Source organism: Mytilus californianus, unplaced genomic scaffold (assembly GCF_021869535.1).
Source record: "Mytilus californianus isolate M0D057914Y unplaced genomic scaffold, xbMytCali1.0.p SCAF_13, whole genome shotgun sequence".
Lineage (NCBI taxonomy): Eukaryota > Metazoa > Mollusca > Bivalvia > Mytilida > Mytilidae > Mytilus > Mytilus californianus.
Window position 1 is genome coordinate 4,204,366 of NW_026262615.1, and position 26,114 is coordinate 4,230,479.

Here is a 26,114-nt window from a genome sequence, read left to right on the forward strand (position 1 = left end):
TCGTGGCCTCAAATTTCAGGTTCATCTGATGAAAGATTTTGGTCACTTTTTAAACACTTAAGTGTCTACTTCAGTCGATTCAATTAGTTTATGTGACAGATTTGAACTGATTTTATCATTAAAGACGCTCAGATTCAAGCTTAGATATGAAAAATCTATCAAATATGCCATAATATGTCACTTTTCAGATGGTTTTTGTCAAAAATGAAAGTGGCCGCATCCGTGTTCACTCTCAACCTTTATATATGTTATGTATTATCATCAAATACAACTTGCATTTAAATATTAAGAATGAACACAAATGCGGCCACTTCCATTTAAGACGGAAACCGTCTAAAATTTAACTCAAATGCTAAAATTGTGAAGATTTCCGTAATTTAGCATGACTTAATGATGCTAGTACCCGATATATATGCATTGTATTGTCAAAAACTGTCCATATTTATGTAGCAGAAGTATTCTACTTTCCAATAAATAGCTTAAAGTTTACATTTTAGCAATTTTGTAAAACTGCTATATTTTTGGGCCAAAAAGGGGTCTTACTGGACCTACTCCTTTCCTAAAGATATTTATGCAGACTTTGGCAAAACCCCGAAATCAAATATCCAAGAAAATGCAAGTTTTCCTCAATCCACGAAAATTGGTACACACAAAAATAAATGAATACACAGTATGTATAAAGTCTGAAACCTATATTTTTGTAAACTTTAATAGTTCTGTCAACTTTGTCTGATTTAATTCATGTTTTGTTGTGGTAAATGCCTCCAGATTTGCGAAAAGGGAAGAAAAATGGCAGTTCTCAAAAAAATAAAATGTGAAAAAGTTCAAGGTTAAAAATTCAAGTGTTGACTGATAAGAGAAAAATTCTGAGAAGCCTGAAAAGAATAAACAAGATGGATGATATCGAATTTTATAATTTCTTTGGCAATATATTTTTGCCAATTATAAATTTTCTTTTTTGCCACAACTTTATTTTTTACAAAATGCAATGATGGCCATCAATAGCAGAAACCTTGTCTCAAACATTACAATAAATGAATGGAACACAGATAAAGACATATTAAAAATCAGAGATAAATACTGTCACAAATCAGGCAATGTCAAATGTAACTTGAACAACCGCCTGTGTCATTGTGTATTGACATCAGAAGTATTTTCATTTCAAGAATTTTGTTTTACTTCTCAACAGGCCAGTGTGCTTTGACATCAGAAAGAGAAGAAAGATGGAGAAACTAAAAGTACAACAGTTGAATTCAAACATCACTGCAGGATGTTTGGAACTCATGGTTAATTTATATAGGTAAGTATTGTTGTAATACCATAAAACAGAGAAGCAAAGGACACAGGCTATCCACCCTGAGACAAAATCAGTACATGAAACTTATACACAATGCTTATTACCACCAAATACAGATCAAGTTTGAATTTTGCAATGTTTGGGTGGCGTCACTTTCAATGTTCTTTAGTTATGTTTCTATACAAATGGAAAAAATGCTGAATTTGCCATATATTTACAAGTGACCTTTGCCTCATGGACACATTCCTCTTTTACTGAAGAAGGAAACACTTATTAGTTAATTGTTCTACATGTGTGTTGTTGGTTAAAAAAACTAACATACCTACTAACCCCTGCAAGGCATGGACAGGCAACAATAACCAATTTTTTTTTTAATGATGGCCTGGACAATGGTGGGGAAAAGGGGGGGGTGTTGTTGATTACTTTTTTACTTATAGTAGGAATTTACAAATTTAAGAATATATGGAAAGGAAACATATTGAGCAGTTTTATGATTTATGACCATACTTTTTTTTCTGTTGTAGAGGTGTTATGTCAGAAATTCGATTAGAACATCAGAGATTTAACAAGCAAGCATTCCTTGACAGCATACAGGGCCTAGATAAAAAGTTTTATGAAAGAGTAAGTTGGTATAGATGTAGAAAATATCCACTTTTTTAACATATTTTGGGTGAATATGATGTGACTGTAAATTCTGAATTTTTTGTGTGCATTTATTATTGGGATTGTTGAAAAATGGATGGAAATACCAGATTAAAGTATTGCAATTTGACTTAATGCCTTCAAAATGTAAAATATTTTTGTGAAACCTATCTAGTGGTAATTTTCACAATCATAAAACTGTCAGTAGAATTTCTGAATTTTTAGTGCTCGCATTGTTATCCATACATCTGTCCATCCAGAAACAAATTAAAGTTTTTGATTCACGTAGTTTACAATGAAGTTGGGGGAAAGTCAACTTGTAACTTAGTACACATTATCTTTCTCAAATGAATTGTTTCACATTTACCATGTTTGGACCTTTTATAGCTGACTATGCGGTATGGGTTTTTCTCATTGTTGAAGGCTGTACAGTTACCTATAATTGCTTACATCTACTTCATTTGAACTTTGTTTGATAGTTGTCTCATTGGCAATCATACCACATCTCCTTATTAGTCCCCTACTGAAGAAGTCGAGGGGACTTTAGGTTTGCACCCCTTCCGTCTGTCTGTCTGTCTGTCTGTCCATTGGTCAGTCCAGCAAATCAGTGAAGATATTGATTTGATAATTGGTATCTAGTTTTATCATGACAAGTTACAGACCAAGTTCGAATTTTGTTTGGGTCTGATGATTTTGTGCAGAGTTATGGTCCTTGGACTTAGAAAATTCACTTAAATAATCAGTTTTCCACACTTTTCTTCGTCATGCTTGAAGATATTGATTTGATATTTGTTATATAGGCTACACCATGACAAGTTATAGATCAAGTTAGCATTTTGTTCCAGTTCAATTAATTTTTAACCAGTAGGGGACTATGTATTGCCATGCAATACTCTCAGAATGCTTGTTTTTATATATGTTCATCTAGCATGTATCATATGACCTTGACCTCATTCTCTTAGTTCATTGGTCAATGTTAAGTTGTTTTAAGTTTGGCAAGTTTTTCAGATATGATAAGCAATAGGTCAACTTTATATGGTGTATGGAATGGTTGAAAGGTGTACATTTCTGTCTGGCAGGTATTGTTTGATCTTGACTTCATATTCATTGTTCATAGGTCAATGTTCAGGTTTCCTGGTTTGGTCCCTATAACAGGGTTAATCTGACCTTGGCCTTGTTTCCATGGTTTGTTGGTCAACATAAAGTTTGCATGGATAGGGCTGTTTTTTTACGACTGCAAAAAATGTTTTGCTTTGGTATAATGCTATCATGTTATCGTCGGAAAACTTATTTGGTTTCAGGACCATAACTTTAGTTTTAAGTTAATGGATCTCTATGAAATTTTACCAGAAGGTTCAATACCACAAAAGAAAGGTTAGGGTTGATTTTTGGGGTTATGGTACCAACAGTTTAGGAATTAGGGGCCAAAAAGGGGCCAAAAACAAGCATTTTTGTAGTTTCCGGACAATTACTTGTGTTTAAGTGTATAGATCTCTCTAAAATTGTACTACAAGGTTCCATACCATAAAGGAAAGGCTTGAATTGAGTTTGGGGGTTATTACTCCAAGGGGGGGTTCAAAAAGTTTGGGGGGAGGGGGATTTTTTTCCCGATTTTTTCTGGGGGTTCATATCTTTTTTCTTCAAAAATTTGAAATTTGAAATTTTTTGAAAAGTTTCAAGAAGAAATCATCAATTGCACAGTATTGCACAATAGCACAGTTTTGCGCAATAGCAAGAAATCTTTAATCGACAGTATTGCAAAATAGCACAGTATTGTGCAATAGACCCAAGACCACAATTAATGACCCCGCTTTTCATTGTCCACGAATATAGTTCCTTTTAATTAAAGTGTATTTTTTCTTAATTTATTTTCTTTGCCTTCCTCATTCATTTCCTAGTTTTTTTTGGGTGGAAATGAAAGAAGAGAGGTGAAATAAAATTTTGGATGTTGTATTTTAACTGATTTTGATCTAAAAAGAGTGATTAGGCCAGGTGCAAAAAGGTAATATTTACAGTTTTCGGAACATCTCTTGACTTGTCCATAGGGGTATGGATGTGTATTGGCTAAATTTGTAAGAGTGATTAGTTCAATCTGTCTGAATGTTGGATATATTTTTGGACTAGTACTGTACTTTACACACACAAAATATTTGACAAAAAGATTTGATGCATTTTTTTTAATGAGACAAAACGTTATAAAGAACTAATAGAGGAATTTAATTGTGGTCTGTGGCCAATAGCAAGAAATCTTCAATTGTACAGTATTGCGCAATAGCATAGTATTGCGCAATAGCAAGAAATCTTCAATTGAAAATAAATACAAATCTTTTATCCAATTTCAATGGGATTAATTTAAAGTCTTTAATTTTTTGGGGTTCTAAAGTTGTATTACTATTTTGGAAATTGGGCCCCATTTTTAAATTGGTCTACATTGAGGTAAAAAAAGTCCAAAATTAAACTTTGTTTGATTTCATCAAAAACTGAATTATTGCGATTGTATGATATGCCGAATCTTATTGTGAATTTATATTTTTTATTTTGGGTCCTGTTTTCAAATTAGTCCATATTAAGGTTTGAAGGGTCCAAAATTAAACTTTTTGTTTGATTTCAACTAAAATTAAATTTTTGGTGTTTTTTTATATGCTGAATGTAACCATGTTGTTAGATTTTGGATATCAGACCATTCTAGATAAATTAAATGTCCCATTTAAAATTTTTTAGATCTTTGACCACATTTATTTTGTGTCAGAAACCTATATTATGTCAAAAATTTGATCACAATCCATATTCAGACAGTATCTAGCTTGAATATTGTGTCCAAACTTGCCCCAACTGTTCAGGGTTCGACCTCTGCGGTAGTATGAGGCTGCACTCAGCAAAGCATTTTATTTGGATACTGTAAGCAATAGACTAACTTATTTCGGTGTATGATTGTTAGATGTACATATCGATCTGGCAGGGTTCATCTGACCTTGACCTCATTTACATTGATCATTGATGACTTAAAATTTATGTATTTCTTGTCATCTTGTGTAAAAAAACCTTTATTGTAAATACTTTCATCATAAAATCAATCATGAACTGTAAAGCAGGGGAGACATTTCAGTGTGTGTACTTATGTCTTTCATAAATGCAATGAAAAAGACAAACAACAGTCTACAAACATAACACAACATAGAGCATTCAAGACTGAGCAAAACACAACATAGAGCATTCAAGACTGAGCAAAACACAACATAGAGCATTCAAGACTGAGCAAAATACAACATAGAGCATTCAAGACTGAGCAAAACACAACATAGAGCATTCAAGACTGAGCAAAACACAACATAGAGCATTCAAGACTGAGCTAAATACAACATAGAGCATTCAAGACTGAGCAAAACACAACATAGAGCATTCAAGACTGAGCTAAATACAACATAGAGCATTCAAGACTGAGCAAAACACAACATAGAGCATTCAAGACTGAGCATAACACAACATAGAGCATTCAAGACTGAGCAAAACAACATAGAGCATTTAAGACTGAGCAAAACACAACATAGAGCGTTCAAGACTGAGCTAAATACAACATAGAGCATTCAAGACTGAGCAAAACACAACATAGAGCATTCAAGACTGAGCAAAACACAACATAGAGCATTCAAGACTGAGCTAAATACAACATAGAGCATTCAAGACTGAGCTAAATACAACATAGAGCATTCAAGACTGAGCAAAACACAACATAGAGCATTCAAGACTGAGCATAACACAACATAGAGCATTCAAGACTGAGCAAAACAACATAGAGCATTCAAGACTGAGCACAACACAACATAGAGCGTTCAAGACTGAGCAAAACACAACATAGAGCGTTCAAGACTGAGCAAAAACACAACATAGAGCATTCAAGACTGAGCAAAACACAACATAGAGCATTCAAGACTGAGCAAAACACTAGCAAAAACTAGGGTTGAACTTAGGTGCCTGTCCCAAGTCAGAGCCTGTAATTGAGTGGTTGTTGTTTGTTGCTGTTTCTTATATTTGTTTTTCGTTTATTGTTTTGTATAGTTTGTTCTTGTGTTGTGCCGCTGCACCTTTGTCTCAGTTAAGGGGGAGGGTTTGGCCACCAGCAAACTAATTTAACACCGCCACATTCTGTATGTGCCTGGCCCAAGTCAGGAGCCTTTGATTAAGTGGTTGTTTTTGTTTCTGTGTAACATAATTGTTTTTTTGTTCATTATTTTGTACTTAAATTAGATTGTTAGTTTTCTTGTTTGAATTGTTTTCAATTCGGGGCCTTTTATAGCTGACTATGCAGTATGGGTTTTGCTCATTGTTAAAGGCTGTACGGTAACCTATAGTTGTTAATCTCTGTGTCATTTGGTCTCTTGTGGAGAGTTGTCTCATTTGCAATCATTTTTATATTAGGTGCTCCAGAAGGGTTAGCAGATCCTGCTCCACATCTGACACCCATCATGTTTTCCTGATTATGTTGATAAGTTATATCAGATGAGTAGGCACAACCTTCTCATTCAAAAGTTAAAATCTTTCAGTAAAAATGAAGTAAAATGATTTATTAGTTCTAAAAATATACAACAATGTCCATGAATATTTAATTATAATAATTATATTCTATAAAATAAAATGATGTAGTATTCTGCAATGTACATGACTGTTTAATTATAACAAAATTATAAGATATAATACAACAAAAATATGAAAGGAGGAGGTTTGATCAGGCCACTTTTTGGCCCCCTTCAATTCAAAAATATAGAAATATAAGAAATCTACCAAATAAGATCCTCAGACGTTTGTTAAACATTAGTCTGTCAGATATCAGTGTGAATATTTAGAATTTTGTCATTCTTCAAATGTCTTGCAAAATTGAAATTAACTGCCCAAATAGCCTCTTTTTGAGATCATTCCATTAAATGTTTTGATATAAGCCAAGGCTTTACCCATACATGTATTGTGCTCCAAGTTGTATTTTACTAAGATGTTAATGTGTATAAGATATATTTCTGGGTAAGACCTTTGCTCACACAATGCATCTAATTTATCAAAAAAGAGTTGGAAAAATGGCCAATTTAGGTCAAATATGTAAATTTGAACATATGACATCATAGTGACATTACTTGTGACCTTTCTGCATTGAAATTATTTTATTATAAATTAATGTTCATTTATCAATATAATTAACAAAATTTTGAAAGTTAATTTATAATTTTAACTATTTTTAGAATTTCAGAGGCCAGATAATGGCACTTTTATAATCATACCTCCACTTTTTTAAAAATGATTACAGGGGAAATACTAGTATATTGAATGGTAAATTCACAGATAATCCAAACATTTATTGTCACTTTGTATCCAATGAAATGTTCTGCATTTAAGTGTTCTGCCGTGGATGCAAACACATATATATATATATACTACAATATAAAACAAAATAACAAAGAGACAAGTTTATTTCTTAGCAGCATTAATAACATTAGCGGTACAAATCTTACTGCCATGGTGTATTTTTACAATATCTGTTTAATGCTGCTCAAGGTCAAAATATTTGAAAATCAAAAACTAAATGGGGGAATTAATAAAAATCATATACCAAATAGAAAATTACTGTAAAATAGCTTTTCCTCCAAAACCATTTTTCAGCTGTAAGTTAATTTGACTTGAATTATTCATGGCTTAGGTTATTTATTGTTGAGATTGCTGTCAGAATGATTACCAGGTGAGATACTTAGACTCCTTCAAGCCTACTATTAACAGCAATTTTAAGCTATCTTGTTTTGTGGATTTCAAGGAATACCTTGATTTCCATGTGACAACTTTTATTCTAATCAACATGATCAACAAAAATCAAGTTATTAATACAAGGAAGTTTACTATAAAGAATAATATGCTTGTTTGACAATAGGTAAGTGTAATCTTATTTCCTTAAAAAAGTTAAAAAAAGAAGTCGACTATACTGCTATGTGGCAACTAGTGTTAACAAAATACTTCATAAGTCAGGCATCGTCATCAGAGTTGACACAGTCTGAATGCAGCAGTTGTGAAGTTATGTACATCTTCCTGTGCAGCAAGATAAAAATAATGTCTTGCTCTTTCTCTCTCACCTAACATTTGAAAAGCTATTCCCAGTAAAATTAAATGATTAATATGAGCCAATGGAGTATCTCCTATTTCTAATGTTTCTGATAACTTATTTATACAATCTCGACATGATTCAAAGTCCTGTAAATGGTAAAAACATAGAAAATTCAGAAAATGTGCAAATGATAAGGAATAATGGGCAATACCGCTGAAAAATTCCATCAGGGTAATACCAGAAGACTGAAGTTCCTTTGGAATGCTGGATGAATAAGATTCAAACATTTTAAGTATAACTATTGGAGATGGGAATGTCTTCAACGATAGTATAAACCTCAGTTTCTCTGTTTGTTTCAGTGTAATCATTGAAAAAGATGATTCATCTGTACATTTTGACATTGTGTAATTTATTATATCTATTGATGTTAAATAATGTTTGTGAACATAGAAGAAAGAAGCTAATTTCAGCCACCCTGATACAGCATCTGAATGTACTCCAACCAACAACTGGCTGAGCTCACATTTGTAGTTTTTGTATTGTTTTTTATTGTTTGGATTATTTATAAGTGGTAGTGCAAAAGGTATCATTTGATATGTAATTGCAAGTGACTTTTTATAGATACATCGAGATAATTCTGTTTTACAATGATGTAGCAAAGTACAGAAACTGTTTAGGGTGTTTAGAAAAGGTGCAATGAGAACTTGCTTATTTATTGTTTTCGATATTGAATGAATTTCACACACTTCACAAGGAAGTCTTTTGTAGTCATGGTAATTATGCAAAGTCTGAGATGATGAGAAAATCTGAACTCCTATTTGATAAGAATTTTTAAAGATGTTAATTAATGTGTTCCTGTTATTTCTGTTGAACCTTAGATAGAACAAGTTATTCTCAGGAATGAAATAATGTAACAATGTTGAATATTCTATACAGTATATTAACCTTTGTAAACAAGCCATAAAACAGGAGATGATATTGTCTGGTCTCCAGACTGAGGTTTCAGTTTCTTCTGAAATCCAAAACATTAGTGTTTTCAGAAAGTATGAACACAATAAACCTTTTAAATCTTCATTTCTATCTACAATTTCTTTCAATAATATTTTTAACATAGCATAGCATAGTAACTGGGTATGACTAAAAGAAAATATGAGTAGTTTTTCTGCTACAGAAAAAGATATACGCCATTGAAGATTCTCGTTAATAGATTCCTTGTTGCCAATTGGAACAAATAAAACACCACATGAAGTTATTTTGGAAATAAGTTCCAGAGAAGGCCATCTTGCACGTGATCTAGAGATCCATGGTTGTGCTTGAGATACCCACTGATTAGCTTTAAGGCAAAATGCAATATCATACATATCATTAGAGCTAGATATGCAAGGACCATGAATTTTATTGGGTATTTCCGGAAAAATCAGTTTAGCACTACTATTTATTTGCTGTTTAAATAGCTCACTTGAAAGTAGGTTCTCTCCTCTGTGTTGTACAGTTTGTTTAATAAGATATTTTGTCGTGTTTGTAGTATTATAATTGTCACATAAGCGTAGATGTGTATAACAAGGAGGTGTGTCATCAGTATCCATGACAAACACTGTCCTCCCATTCTGGACACAATCTTTATCCGATTCATATACTGCAGTGAAAGTAAAAGTGAACATCACATCAAGATCACTACCTTTAAGATCTAGTCCTTCTCCCTTACTTCCACTGCTTATTTGTTGATATATTTTGTTGGAATATTTGATGTCATCACTTAAAAATGTCAGTCGTCTTGCTGTTACTAAGTCTTCTGATCCAATCTTCTGACACAAATATTTATAGAAATGCAATGATTCAGTTTTACTGTGAGACATTGTCCCTGATGTTGTAGGGATTCTAAATGGTGGATCTTTATGTCCAAATATTCTCTCTTTATTTGTGTAATAGTTTCTGGACTGTCTAAAGTCTTTTTCTCTTTTATGGTTTTTGGGTAGTAAGGTCTTATTACCTTGAACTTTGTGTACCAATAATTTCTGGACAATACTGTATGATTGTCTAGGTATTCTCTCTTTCCTTGTAATGCTTTCTGGATGGTACTGTTTGATTTTCTAGAAAGTCATTTATCCTTGTAATGCTTTCTGGATGGTACTGAATTATGGTTTAGATAGTCTTTATCATTCTTAAGGTTTGTGTTGTTTTTTTTTGCTGATTTTCCCTTTAAATAAACAAACAATTTTATATTTTACTTTAGTGTAGAACTACTAATTGGGGCCTGGTCAGAAAAAAACATACAAGAAAGTACTACATATTTCATACAAAATAGTTCCTATGTATAGCGGTAGTTTTGTCAAAAAATAAATTTTTTGGTAATTTTGGTTTCAAATGAAAACTTAAGGACTTGAGATCACTGTATAACCCTTTTTAAAAGTTCTAATTACAGTCACTGTGGTGAATTGGTAACCTTTTAGAATAAGTTTATTTAAAGGATCGATAAGTTTACCCTGATCATACCCCAATCATATCTAAATTCCAGGCTCGTTAAACATCAACGTAAAAATAAGGATGAGCTTTCCATTTGAAATAAGTTTTCTACAGATGCTGCCAAACTTGCAAACCACATCTTTGTATCTATGGAAGAATTTAGTAAAGCTTTTTAATACTGTAAGTCAAGAAATTATTGCGTGCATTTATTATAATTGCTATTTCGGAAATAAGGATAAAAAATGCAAGAAAAATTATTGTGATGTCAGGAAAATTTTCCTACAGCTATATGTATATGTATTGGATATCAAAATGCAAGTTCTTATTATTGCGATACTCTCTCAGTCGCAATATTTGCATTGATAAAAACCTCGCAATAATTTATGAAATTACAGTAAATTGTGGTAGTAAAATCACTGAACTAATAGTTTACCAGAAATGTATAGTTTAAGGTAATTGAAATCCAAAACATCATTGCAAAGTGACCAGTACAGACACAGGCATAGTGAAAAAGTTTGGATATATAAACACTGTCAGACTTGCTAAAGGTACATCACCGTCCAAAAAAGAAAAAAATAAATAATAGGGGAAGAAAATTCATCCCTTTTTTTATAAATTTTTTTGTAGAGTTTCTTGTGTAAAACTAAAATATCTTAATCCCAGGAAAGGACAATTATTGAGGTTAATATTTGATTTATTTAAAGTATTAATTAGTTCCCTTGGGTAAATTTCGGCAGTATATTTAGAGAATTCTTAATTATTTAAGGAAAAAATGTTATCAAGATAACGGTAAGTGATGTTGAATTTATCAATTAAATGGAATTTAGATAATTCTTCATTTAACAAATGGATCTAGGGGGGCTGCACAAATATTTTTGCCCCACCTAGGGGCATTATGTTTCTGACCGTGGATCTGTTTGTCCGTCTGTCCGTTTGTCCGTCTGTCCCGCATCAAGTTAAAGTTTTTGGTTAAAGTTTTTGGTCAAGGTAGTTTTTGATGAAGTTGAAGTCCAATCAACTTGAAACTTAGTACACATGTTCCCTATGATATGATCTTTCTTATTTAAATGCCAAATTTTTTACCCCAATTTCACGGTCCACAGAACATAGAAAATGATAGTGCGAGTGGGGTATCCGTGTACTATGGACACATTCTTGTTTAAATTGTATTATTAACTAATCGTTGGGTTGACATTTTGTTTTATTATTAAGATATCTACTGGATCTGACAAAGTTTTCAGTGTAAGGTTGTACCTACAGTAAGGGAAAAACTAGAGAACACAAACACACAAAATGAAGTTAATCTGGTTGTCAAATCATTTCAAATAATTTTTCCTTGTTACAAATTTGATTAATATTTGTATATGGTTTGTTTTTCATATCATGATATTTTTAGAATAATTTGAAATGAGGAAAGTTTGAATATTAGAAATTTATACTTTATATAAAGTGAAGGATTTTCTACCAAGGTTCTACCTAAATGGGTTTTCCAAACTTTGTCATTAAGTTAAGTGAAGAATTTTTTTCTTAACGGAAGTACTTTTAAACTAGGAAACAGAACGCTACCATAATTTCAGTATCACATCTGAACTACTTGTATACTTAAATGTTTATTATTGACATGAAATATTTATATTTAGAAATAACTGGATCTTAAAACATGTATATACCTTTAGACCTAAGGTGCATTGGATAGTTTCCCCTTTCTTAAAACACGTATACATTCTTTAATTTTTATTTTCAATAATTTTAAGCAGAACAAACCCCACATTTTGTGCAAACAAGTATAGCAATACTTTTCAAATTTCTATTAAAATTATTGATGTGTCTGTTCATCCAGTTATTAAATCTGGAAAAATGTGTGCGACTTTATTGATGAATGAAATATGCAGTTATATAGCCTGTTCACTAAGCTAGGTTACACTTGCCATTTACCTACACAGTCTTAATATGAAAAGATAATTCTTTTCTAGTAATGGATCTTTTCCAGTCAACCATGTTTTGTTCCTGGGAGAGACCCCCCCCCCCCCTGTCTCTTTTGTGTCAATAATTAATATCACATTATCACTCTGGTCCATTTTTATTTCTAATAGATATTACAAAACCTTTACAGTGGATTAAATGTTTTGTTTCTTTGGAGTATTGTCCTGTCCCCCTTTATTATAAATTGTAAAATATATCACTATTCAGATTTTTTTTGTTTTTGTTTTTCTCTCTCATTTGTCTGTCTTTTTTCAACATAGGGTTTTTGACTGCCCAATGGTAGCTTCATACTTGTTTCTTAAGTATGATATTTTAAACTGAATACCCTTTCACTAATGGCATGACGTTTTCAATTTAAGGATTTTTGCATTATTTTATATTGAAACAAAGCACCCTGGTATCAGTACAGCCCTAAATTCATTTACCCATAACATATTAACTTTACTTACCTTTTAATTAGACTACAGTCATTTACTTGTTTTCATCTGGTACCTAATTTACAGGATCGTTTCAACTCTCACATAGAAAATGCTTCTTATACAATGAAATTACAGAATATATAGGTAGACAATCTCAAGTTTCCAAGTAGAGTTATATTGATAAAAATTTAAAACAAAAACCCATTGAGATTGATGAAAGATAATGATAAGGAAAACCCACTGAAATTAAGTATTTATTTCCTTTCATTCATTCATCACAAAGCACTTAAAATATAACATTTTCTAGTGCAATATATTTTCAAAAGGGTTTATAAGTATATTGGAACTATGGAAAAAGTATTGGTAACAATTTTGATTAATAACTCCAGTATCCCGTTTATTGAATTGGAACACATTTAAACAGGTGAACAGTTAGAAATAAAAGTACAGGTTCTATATGTCCCTCCAAACATACTGTTGAACCCTCGAAATAAGAATGTTATTTGACCTTGACCTAATTTTTTAAGGATCATTGGTTGACTTGGTTACGTCTGTTTCTCAGATACTAGAAGCAACAGGTCAATTATATTAATATTGTGAATGGAAAGTTTGTAAGGTGGACAAATGTCTGCCTGGTAAAGTTCATCTGACCTTCACCTTATTTACATTGATCCTTATAATGATAAGTTACGTGGTCCTAAAGACTTTCAACATAAAATTCAATCATGATCTGTCAAGCATGTCAGAATAGGCACTCTTGTTATATAAGACAATTGTATTGCCATAATAACTAATATTGATATGATAATATCACTACCATGCATAAATCAATATATGAAATATAAGCAAAATTAGAAATAAAAAGTCAATGTTTTGTTTTAGAGTAACTTAAAATATGTGATAAACAGATTTTAACATGTAAGTTTCCAATGTTCCCTTATGTATGAGCCCTTCATCTGAAAAAGCCCAGGAGATTAGGCCATCTAGCTGGTACCAGGAGTCCTCCATCTTAATAAACCCAGGAGAATAAGCTCTCTGGCTGGTACTACTAGCCCTTCTTAATGAACCATTGAGATTAAGCCCTCTCGCGGGTACCTGCAGGAGCCCTCTATCTTAATAAGCCAAAGAGATTAAGCCCTCTAACTCAGGTACCAGGAGCCCTCCATCTGGATAAACCAAGGAGATTAAGCCCTCTGGCAGGTACTAGGAGCCCTCCCTAATTAACCCAGGAGATTTAGCCTCTGGGTTGTACCAGTGGACTTTCATCTTTATAAGCACAGTAGATTAAGGCCTCTGGTTGGTACTAAGAGCCCTCCATCTTAATAATTGCAGGAGATTAAGCCCTCTGTCTGGTATCAGGAAATTTAAATCTTAATGAGCCCAGGAGATTAGCCCTCAGGCTGGTACCAGGAATCGGGATCCCTCCACCTTGATAAGTTCAGCTGGTACAAGGGGCTCTTTATCTTGATGAGCTTATGGGATTCAGCTCTGGCTGATACCAGTAACCCTCCATCTTAATGAGCCCAGGAGATTAGCCCTCTGGCTGGTACCAGGAGCCCTCCATCTTAATGAGCCCAAGAGATTAAGACCTTTGGTTGGTACCAGATCTGAGCCTTCCATTTAATGAGCACAGGAGATGAAGGCCTCTGGCTGGTACTAAGAGCCCTCCTTCTTAATGAGCCTAGAGGAGGGACGACAGTGTAGGTGCCATGTGCACAACTTTTCATGTCACATGGTACGATTTCAGCTTCCGTTTGGCAATTTTAAATATTGGAAAAGATCGATTTGTACGTGTTTTAAAATCAAATATACTCTACTGCATTCAGGGAAAATGAAGCAAGTTTTCACAGAGAAAGATTTACTGATGATCGAAAATAAGCTTAACATACAAAAAATTAATGTATTTTTTACTTTTTTTGGTTAATTGTATCTTTGAAGATTATATTCTGTAATGGCGGGAATTTTATTCGATGTCTATAAAAATATGAGGCACAAGTTTTTGTTAATATTTTGTTAGTTCGCCAGTAAAAGTCATTGAAATTTATGAAAGTTAAAGAATATTGTTTGTACAACCTTACACATAAAAGGTCTCCTTAAATCTCCATCCGTTGCTGCATAGTACGATGCTAAAAAACGACGATTTTCAAATAAAATGTCCAATATATTTGTCAAATACATCAGTAAATACGTAACCCTAAGGCATAAAAACTACTTTTTTGTGTATTTTGATTATATTCAAGATAAAATGAAAATGTTTCACCCGAAAAACCATGAAATAAAATAACTTTTTAAATTTAGATAAATTTTTGAAATTGTTTATAAATTGTGTATTGGTCAGCTTTGTTCTCTAATTGTGTTTTCTCAGGTTTTTTTTAATTTTTAAAATATTTTGTACAAATAAATGAAGAACGAAAACAATATTTATAATTTTGTAATCCTGAAATAAAATTTGGTCCCAAATAAAACTTAAAATCAATCAAATGAATTCAATTAATGTCCATGCCGTAAGAAATAAGCCCTCAGGGATAAAAATGACAAGTATATGTATATTCCCGACAAATAATTATAATTACCAAATTTGTTTATTATGTGTACATGAATGTATATTGTATAACCATTACAACTGTATATAACTTTTTATATTTATAATCTCAGTTAACTAAATTCGATTGTCCTGGTGATGTTCACGCCACGAACTGATATTAATAAATGACACGTTTTCACAGCGACCGATTGATAATATAAGACAAATCTGCATGCCGTGTGCAGAGTGTCGTCCCTCCTCTATAATGAGCCTAGGAGATTAAGCCCCATTGCTGCCACCAGGAGCCTTCCATCTTAACAAGCCCAAGAGATTAAGCCCTCTGGCTGGTATCAGGAGATTTTCATCTTAATGAGCCCTGGAGATTAGCGCTCTCGCTTGTACCAGGACCACCCCTACCTTAATAAAACCAGGAGATTAAGCCCTCTAGCTGGTACTAGGGGCCATCCATCTTAATGAGCTTAGGTAATGTAGCCCTCTGTCTGGTACCAGGAGACTTCCATTTTAATGAGCCGAGGAGATTAGCCCTTTGCCTGGTACAAGGAGCCCTCCATCTTACTGAGCCCAAGAGATTAAGACCTCTAGCTGATACCAGATCGATCGATCTTCATCTTACTGAGCCCAGGGGATTAAGACCTCTGGATGGTACCAGGAGCCCTCCATCTTAATGATCCCAAAAGATTAAGCCCTCTCGCTGGTACTAGGATCCCTCAATCTTAATGAGCTTTGGAGATTAAGCCCTCTGGATGGTACCAGGACAGGTATAGAAAATGAAATTTGATAATCAGTTATATGTTAAACATGATATAATGTTTAATACTGAATGCTAACCTAGTTTGATAAACATTAATTAAAGATATACTGTCAATTCCATACTTCCTTTTAAAAATTTCCTTGTATATTTCATTCACAGAAAGTTACATTTTATTTTATAATTTCAATTTCAAAGAAAAATGGTAATAGAAAATTTTAGTTGAGATAAATTAGAATGGAATAGTTAATAATTTACTATTATCACCTTTTTTGGCAAGATTCACTCTGAACTTGATCATACTATATAATTGCATGTTATGATCTTAGTGAGACAGGCAGATATATCCAGACTTGTAGCCATAGGGGTTATATGGGGTAATGATGCTTTGACTTAAATAGTAAAAAATTCAATCTCAATTTTGACTTTAATTGTCTATTAGTTAAGTCTAATATTTTTTTCATGGAAAGATGTTGGTTTAGGGGGTAATGGTTTGTTGTTTTCTTTCTTTCTTTTTTTTTTTTTGGTGGGGGGGGGGGGGGGCTTCATCTGCACTGGCTACATGTGTGATATCATTGCTTTGATAATTGATTATTACAGAAATAAAGAATATTATGAACTTCAAAGTGTTTATTGAGATGTAAAAACAAATGGTTTCTGGATGAATGTTTGAGTATTCCTTTATCTTCAAGACTTTCAACTTAAATCAATCTATTAGATGTGATTGCCATACAAACTAATAATAATAAGATAATATTACCACCATCCCTGTACATCAATTTTATAAAATACCAGAAAAATGAGAAGTAAAAAGTTTCTGTCTACTTTTGGATGTGAGTTAAAATATGTGATCCACAGATCAAATTGTCCCTTGTATCAACCCTACATCCTAATAAGTCCAGGAGATTAAGCCCTCTGGTTGGCTCCAGGGCTGATATAAAAAATGCAATTTGATAATAAGTTATATATATAACATGATAAACTGTTCCTGAATGGTGTGCTAGCTATATATATAGATGGATAATAAATGTTATGAAAAATATTGAGTTTCTTTCCTACTTCCTTGAAGAAATTTCCTAGTATATTTCATTCATTGAATTCAAATTTTGTTTTAAATTTTCAATTTCTAAGAAAAAATGATGAATGAAATATTTAGTTTAGATTAATAAAGTATGTAATCATGACTGGCTAGTTACATGAGTGATTTCATTGCTATAGTCATTGATTATTACAGAAATAAAGAATAGTAGGACAGAGTTTAATGATAATTAAATTAAGCCTTCTCCCTCACAAACTAAATTTCTTAATCTTAAAATAATGTTAAGTTTGAGAGAGAAATGCCAATACACATAGATTTACTTTGCTAAAAAACCTTTTCTACACATTATTCCAACAAAATGGACTTAAACCTATGTCAACAGTTTGTTTTTAATTTTGATGTTGTTTATAGAGTTTTTAAATTAAGATAGGATCAAGTGAACTGTTTGGTCCTTTATATAAACTTATGAAGGGTACAACATGTGAAGCAGGATCTGCTTACCCTTCCAAAGCACCTGATATCATCCCCCAGTTTTTGGTTAGGTTGGTTTTGCCCAGTCTTTAGTTTTCTATGTTGTGTTTTGTGTACTGTTATTTGTTAGTCTTTTGATTTTTTAGCCATGGCGTTTTCAGTTTATTTTCGACTTATGATATAAAATAAGAAGATTCAGTATGATTGCCAATGAGACAACTCTCCACAAGAGACCAAATGACACAGAAAATAGCAACTATAGGTCACCATACGGCCTTCAACAATGAGCAAAACGCATACGGCATGAGTTTGAAGGTCCCTTTGGTATCTTTCACCTCTCTTTTATTCTACATGTTCTAAGAGGTTATCAATTTTACAGTAATTTAAAAAGTAAGTTGTCTTTATTATGATAATAACATTGATTTATATGCTGCTCCCCAAATATTTTTCAGCATATGAAGAGATCATTTTGCCAGTCCCTCTGTCAAGTTCAGTCTTCCCTGAACAAATAATTGATGGATGATTATTTGATTATTTCCTGCTTTATTATTTTAAATTTTATTCAAATGGAAGATATTGGGTACGGGAAGAAGCAGAGTGATTTTCTAATATAATATAATATAATATAATATAATATAATATAAGATTGTTTTTGGAGATAGTTTTTAGATGGTTTCTGCAGTTACTCTTACTTTATTGAAATGATACTTATATATTAAAGGAAGGAGAAGACGGGCTCAATAGGTCAAAGTTTAAGGTCTCTGTTAGTTAAAATGGGAAAATTAAATAAAAAATGATTACTGCAGGTGGTAACCTGACTTTTTCTTGCTGGATTTGAATGAAACTTATACAGATTGACAAGACAGGGATTTGGTAAACCTGAGGTTGTCACTGTAACTAAAACAAAGACAACAATTGGTTTCAAGATGGTATCCAACCAGGAATTGTAATCAATTCATACTGGTGAAAAATTAGCCATAATCATGATAATAAAACATATCTATTTGTCCCTCTAGACATAGTAGTGTTTTGTACTTTTGAAATAAATGTTTTCTATCGTTACATGTACAGGTCATGAATACTAGTGTCAGCTTTTATTTACTTGTTTATATCTGTAGTGTGTGCTCTAACACAAAATGTATCAGTCTGTCATTTTAAACTAAGCCCTTTAATTATACCCTCGATTTAAAAAAGTCCCCCGCTTTAAAAAGTGGGGTATACTGTTTTACCTCTGTCTGTCTGTCCGTCCGTCCGTCCGTCCCATGAATATTTTTCGACGCATCTTTCTCAGGAACTACATCATAAGGATTTCTGAAATTTGGTTTCAGGGTTTATATAAGTCAGCTTATATTGTGTGATGCATTTTCAGATTCATCACTCAACAACTTCCTGGGCGGGCTATCATCAGTGAGCAGTAGCTTGCAGTTTCACTTGTTGTCCAGTAATATGCATTTTATGCAATCATTTTTAAGTGTTACATTAATTTTATTATATATAGTAAAATGAGTTTAAATTTAATTCAAAATTGAAAAGTGTGTTCACAGAAGGTTTGCTCCAAAAAGGGACGGTACCTCAGATTAGTCTTTATTAGGGATGTCAGATGGTGGAGAATTACTAAAAGAGTACTTGTTGACTTTACAGAACTTTACTCAAGTAATTAACTCACTCGGAAAATATCTGTAAAATGGAAACACAGAATTATACTCATTTTGCGTATTGTGGGTCAACATTATTATCACTGATATCTAGGACTAGATAATAGTCACAGGAACTTAAATATACCATAAATAATGGCTCATTTACTACATGTACTAATAATATAAACAATAATATAATCAATAATTTAATAAACACCTATTGAAAAAGTCAAACCAGATCAAACAATATTGGTTGGTGACACCAAGAAAACACATTTTATGATTAACCATGGGGCGATGATAATTTTATTCCTTCTCTAAAGTTCACCACAGGGTGAAACAAATTTATTCTTATATAGAAATGAGTTGGTTTTTCAACTTTGTTACGTCCTAAAGATAAACAATATTTGCTCTGATGGTATATATGTGGTGGAATGGCAAAGACATGTTTAGCCAAAAGTGTAAGCTTAGAAAAGCTGCTCTTGTGCATAGCCCACCTTTTTTTTAGTGGAATTTTTAATAAATGACAATTAAGAGTAAACTTTTGAAATATATTTTAATTTTGATTAACCAAAGATAAGTATTTAACTTCACAAGAGGTGCTTTCAATAAAAATCTATTTTACTTTAACCGATTAGTTGAATATCATTTTATTTTGGTATTTGACCCTTTGAGTATTATCAAGCGATCCATTGACATCTCTAGCCTTTAGTAGTCACAAGCTTGAAAAAATGTAAATTCATAGATTATTATTGCCAAAAATTTCTTGTTGATAGATAAACAAATTATTAATAAACTTGGATTCCAATTTGCAACTCGGTCAGCATACATGTATTCTCAGGCAAAATTGAGCTTAGTTGACTAGGCATAGGCTATTAGTTTTTGGTCCCTTTTGGTCATAAAGCTCCTAAACCTTTAAGTATTTATACATCTCTGGCTTCAATTTTCTAGGTTTGAGCGTTGGAGATGGAGATAAATCAAGAAAATCGCTTCTGACACACGAAATTTAAATAGTGTTCTTTTCATTTATTCAATTTTGTTGTCTTTATTAGGCATTGAATACAGACATGTTTAAGATATTCCTGAAAAGCAGAATGTCACAGAAACAGGATTACTGGTCACAGCTAGAAGTGTTAACAAGACCACAAGTTAAAAAAGCAGGGGGATCAGACAAACTTGCCAACAGGTAAAATAAACATCTGATAGTCAGCAGGTGTAAAAAGTCTGTTATCTTATAAATGGTGGTACTGATCATAGCATCATAGCATAGGTACAATATCAGTTTCTTATAAATAAAAGGACATGTGGGGTGATCGTCAATAAATCAACAACCCAACAACAAAAATAACCATAAAACAACAGGAGGCCTGCATCATACAGTCTGTTTTATTTCATATATTTGTTTGATTTTTCATAATGCCATTAGGCTAAGAACAGCTTAAGTTTGTCTCGTGGTAGCGTGTTCACCTCAAGTACAAGAGGTTGTGGGTTCGAACCCTGGCCAGGTCAAAACAAAGACTTAAAATTGGTATTTTCTGCATTTCCGCTAAGCATGTAGAATTTAGGAGTAGGAGATATATAAGACTGGTTAGCTCGAAGTCAGAATAATGTGTCCCAGTAAGCTGACATGTATCAGTTCCAAGTCAGAATAATGTGTACCAGTAGGCTGAAATGTATCAGTTCCAAGTCAGAATAATGTGTCCCAGTAGGCTGACATGTATCAGTTCCAAGTCAGAATAATGTGTACCAGTAGGCTGACATGTATCAGTTCCAAGTCAGAATAATGTGTACCAGTAGGCTGACATGTATCAGCTCCAAGTCAGAATAATGTGTACCAGTAGGCTGACATGTATCAGCTCCAAGTCAGAATAATGTGTACCAGTAGGCTGACATGTATCAGCTCCAAGTCAGAATAATGTGTACCAGTAGGCTGACATGTATCAGTTCCAAGTCAGAATGATGTGTCCCAGTAGGCTGACATGTATCAGTTCCAAGTCAGAATGATGTGTCCCAGTAGGCTGACATGTATCAGCTCCAAGTCAGAATAATGTGTACCAGTAGGCTGACATGTATCAGTTCCAAGTCAGAATAATGTGTACCAGTAGGCTGACATGTATCAGTTCCAAGTCAGAATAATGTGTACCAGTAGGCTGACATGTATCAGTTCCAAGTCAGAATAATGTGTACCAGTAGGCTGACATGTATCAGCTCCAAGTCAGAATAATGTGTCCCAGTAGGCTGACATGTATCAGTTCCAAGTCAGAATAATGTGTACCAGTAGGCTGACATGTATCAGTTCCAAGTCAGAATAATGTGTCCCAGTAGGCTGACATGTATCAGTTCCAAGTCAGAATAATGTGTACCAGTAGGCTGACATGTATCAGTTCCAAGTCAGAATAATGTGTACCAGTAGGCTGACATGTATCAGTTCCAAGTCAGAATAATGTGTACCAGTAGGCTGACATGTATCAGTTCCAAGTCAGAATAATGTGTACCAGTAGGCTGACATGTATCAGTTCCAAGTCAGAATAATGTGTACCAGTAGGCTGACATGTATCAGCTCCAAGTCAGAGTAATGTGTACCAGTAGGCTGACATGTATCAGCTCCAAGTCAGAGTAATGTGTCCCAGTAGGCTGACATGTATCAGTTCCAAGTCAGAATAATGTGTACCTTTAGGCTGACATGTATCAGTTCCAAGTCAGAATAATGTGTCCCAGTAGGCTGACATGTATCAGTTCCAAGTCAGAATAATGTGTCCCAGTAGGCTGACATGTATCAGTTCCAAGTCAGAATAATGTGTCCCAGTAGGCTGACATGTATCAGTTCCAAGTCAGAATAATGTGTCCCAGTAGGCTGACATGTATCAGTTCCAAGTCAGAATAATGTGTCCCAGTAGGCTGACATGTATCAGTTCCAAGTCAGAATAATGTGTACCAGTAGGCTGACATGTATCAGCTCCAAGTCAGAATAATGTGTACCAGTAGGCTGACATGTATCAGTTCCAAGTCAGAATAATGTGTCCCAGTAAGCTGACATGTATCAGTTCCAAGTCAGAATAATGTGTCCCAGTAGGCTGACATGTATCAGTTCCAAGTCAGAATAATGTGTCCCAGTAGGCTGACATGTATCAGTTCCAAGTCAGAATAATGTGTCCCAGTAGGCTGACATGTATCAGTTCCAAGTCAGAATAATGTGTACCAGTAGGCTGACATGTATCAGTTCCAAGTCAGAATAATGTGTCCCAGTAGGCTGACATGTATCAGTTCCAAGTCAGAATAATGTGTACCAGTAGGCTGACATGTATCAGCTCCAAGTCAGAATAATGTGTACCAGTAGGCTGACATGTATCAGTTCCAAGTCAGAATAATGTGTACCAGTAGGCTGACATGTATCAGTTCCAAGTCAGAATAATGTGTCCCAGTAGGCTGACATGTATCAGTTCCAAGTCAGAATAATGTGTACCAGTAGGCTGACATGTATCAGTTCCAAGTCAGAATAATGTGTACCAGTAGGCTGACATGTATCAGTTCCAAGTCAGAATAATGTGTACCAGTAGGCTGACATGTATCAGTTCCAAGTCAGAATAATGTGTACCAGTAGGCTGACATGTATCAGCTCCAAGTCAGAATAATGTGACCCAGTAGGCTGACATGTATCAGTTCCAAGTCAGAATAATGTGTACCAGTAGGCTGACATGTATCAGCTCCAAGTCAGAATAATGTGTCCCAGTAGGCTGACATGTATCAGTTCCAAGTCAGAATAATGTGTACCAGTAGGCTGACATGTATCAGTTCCAAGTCAGAATAATGTGTCCCAGTAGGCTGACATGTATCAGTTCCAAGTCAGAATAATGTGTCCCAGTAGGCTGACATGTGTCAGTTCCAAGTCAGAATAATGTGTCCCAGTAGGCTGACATGTATCAGTTCCAAGTCAGAATAATGTGTCCCAGTAGGCTGACATGTATCAGTTCCAAGTCAGAATAATGTGTCCCAGTAGGCTGACATGTATCAGTTCCAAGTCAGAATAATGTGTCCCAGTAGGCTGACATGTATCAGTTCCAAGTCAGAATAATGTGTCCCAGTAGGCTGACATGTATCAGTTCCAAATCAGAATAATGTGTACCAGTAGGCTGACATGTATCAGTTCCAAGTCAGAATAATGTGTCCCAGTAGGCTGACATGTATCAGTTCCAAGTCAGAATAATGTGTCCCAGTAGGCTGACATGTATCAGTTCCAAGTCAGAATAATGTGTCCCAGTAGGCTGACATGTATCAGTTCCAAGTCAGAATAATGTGTCCCAGTAGGCTGACATGTATCAGTTCCAAGTCAGAATAATGTGTCCCAGTAGGCTGACATGTATCAGTTCCAAGTCAGAATAATGTGTACCAGTAGGCTGACATGTATCAGTTCCAAGTCAGAATAATGTGTCCCAGTAGGCTGACATGTATCAGTTCCAAGTCAGAATAATGTGTCCCAGTAGGCTGACATGTATCAGTTCCAAGTCAGAATAATGTGTACCAGTAGGCTGACATGTATCAGTTCCAAGTCAGAATAATGTGTACCAGTAGGCTGACATGTATCAGTTCCAAGTCAGAATAATGTGTACCAGTAGGCTGACATGTATCAGTTCCAAGTCAGAATAATGTGTCCCAGTAGGCTGACATGTATCAGTTCCAAGTCAGAATAATGTGTACCAGTAGGCTGACATGTATCAGTTCCAAGTCAGAATAATGTGTACCAGTAGGCTGACATGTATCAGTTCCAAGTCAGAATAATGTGTACCAGTAGGCTGACATGTTTTCTTGCTGTCTACTACCTTGTGAACTTCCACATTAAAAATTGGGCCCAGCTTGTCAATCTAGTACAAAACAGGGTTAGTATTCATATTACATTATAGAAATAAGGAGATGTGGTATGATTGCTAATGAGACAACTATCCACCAAAGACCAAGGAGATGTGGTATGATTGCCAATGAGACAACTACCCACAAAAGACCAAGGAGATGTGGTATGATTGCCAATGAGACAACTACCCACAAAAGACCAAGGATATGTGGTATGATTGCCAATGAGACAACTACCCACAAAAGACCAAGGAGATGTGGTATGATTGCCAATGAGACAACTACCCACAAAAGACCAAGGAGATGTGGTATGATTGCTAATGAGACAACTATCCACCAAAGACCAAGGAGATGTGGTATGATTGCTAATGATACAACTACCCACCAAAGTTCAAACGAAGTTGATGTAAGCAATTATAGGCAACCGTATGGCCTTCAACAATGAGAAAAATTCATACTGTATAGTTGGCTATAAAAGGTCTGGACATGAAAAATATGAAACAATCCAATTGAGAAAACTAACAGCCTAATTAATAACAAAAGAATTTACAAAAAACAAATATGACATACATGAACCAAATTATCAACCACTGAACTACAGGCTCCTGACTTAGGACAGGCACATAAAGAATGTGGCAAGGTGAAACATGTTTATGAACTCTTAACCACCCCCTAACCTGGGACAGTGGTGTAATTACATGTTCTAGTATTGAATATATGCAGTTAGTTTGGCACCGGACATTAAACAGCCATTCATCATCATCATTATGAGGTAAAGTATAGATGTCAATAAGATTTGTTAGTTTTGTTATACTTTATTCTTAAAGAAACTATTAATTGTACATTATTACCCCAGGACTCAATTTTTTTTCCTCTAAATTAACCTGCTTAAAGTATATGTTTTTTAATCTGTGTGCAGATTTTTTAGTTTTTGCATATATCATCTCTACAAACGTAAAATTGATTGTGTGAACTTTTCACCTAATTTCTATTATTACAATTCTATATGTCCATAGCTTACTGTGGATATTTGATTTTGTGGTTTCGTAAAGTCTGCATACATGTGTCTGTAGAAAATTCGTTGAACTTTTAAAATCATGGTTTACCTTGCCCCATGTAAAACACAAAAATTGGTATCCCACGAATAATAATGAATGCACAGTATTATATATTTATGTAGTATAACTTATTATTGAAGACACATGATCATTATAGGAGAGCTCAGCTGAAGAAACAAGTATCAGTCACATTCTTACCAGGTTTACTTACAAGGAAAGAAACAAAGATTTTCAAGTTACCACGGATACAACGCAGCTTAAGAACATACATAATCAATACTATAGATCAGCTATCTGATTGTTGGCAGGTAAGTCACAATAGATCAGCTGACTGATTGTTGGCAAGTTAGTCACTATAGATCAGCAGACTGATTGTTGGCAGGTAAGTCACTATAGACCAGCTGACTAATAATGGCATGTAAGACACTATAGATCAGATGACTGATTGTTGGCAGGTAAGTCACTATAGACCAGCTGACTAATAATGGCATGCATATATATATGTAAGACACTATAGATCAGCTGACTAATAATGGCATGTAAGACACTATAGATCAGATGACTGATTGTTGGCAGGTAATTCACTAAAGATCAGCTGACTGATTGTTGGCAGGTAAGTCACTATAGATCAGCAGAATTATTTTTGGCAGGTAAGTCACTATAGATCAGCAGAATGATTGTTGGCAGGTAGGTCACCATAGTTCAGCTGACTGATTGTTGGCAGGTAAATCACTATAGATCAGCTGACTGATTGGTAGCAGGCTAGTCACTAAAGATCAGTGGAATGATTGTTGGCGAGTAAGTCACTATAAATCAGATGACTGATTGTTGGTAGGTAAGTCACTTTGAACCAGCTGACTGATTGTTGGCAAGTTAGTCACTATAGAA

At 34.1% G+C, this 26,114-nt stretch overlaps 1 protein-coding gene across 3 annotated transcripts in view; it reads left to right on the forward strand.

Annotated features, from left to right (window-relative positions):
- LOC127723033 (DENN domain-containing protein 3-like) overlaps positions 1-26,114 on the forward strand; it is a 105,263-nt gene that overhangs the window by 36,778 nt on the left and 42,371 nt on the right. For all 3 annotated transcript variants that reach the window (XM_052229453.1, XM_052229454.1, XM_052229455.1), the window contains 4 exons: positions 1,190-1,300; positions 1,822-1,918; positions 20,376-20,509; positions 25,384-25,534. In XM_052229453.1, the coding sequence (XP_052085413.1) occupies positions 1,190-1,300; positions 1,822-1,918; positions 20,376-20,509; positions 25,384-25,534 (493 nt within the window). The remainder of the gene's footprint in view (positions 1-1,189; positions 1,301-1,821; positions 1,919-20,375; positions 20,510-25,383; positions 25,535-26,114) is intronic.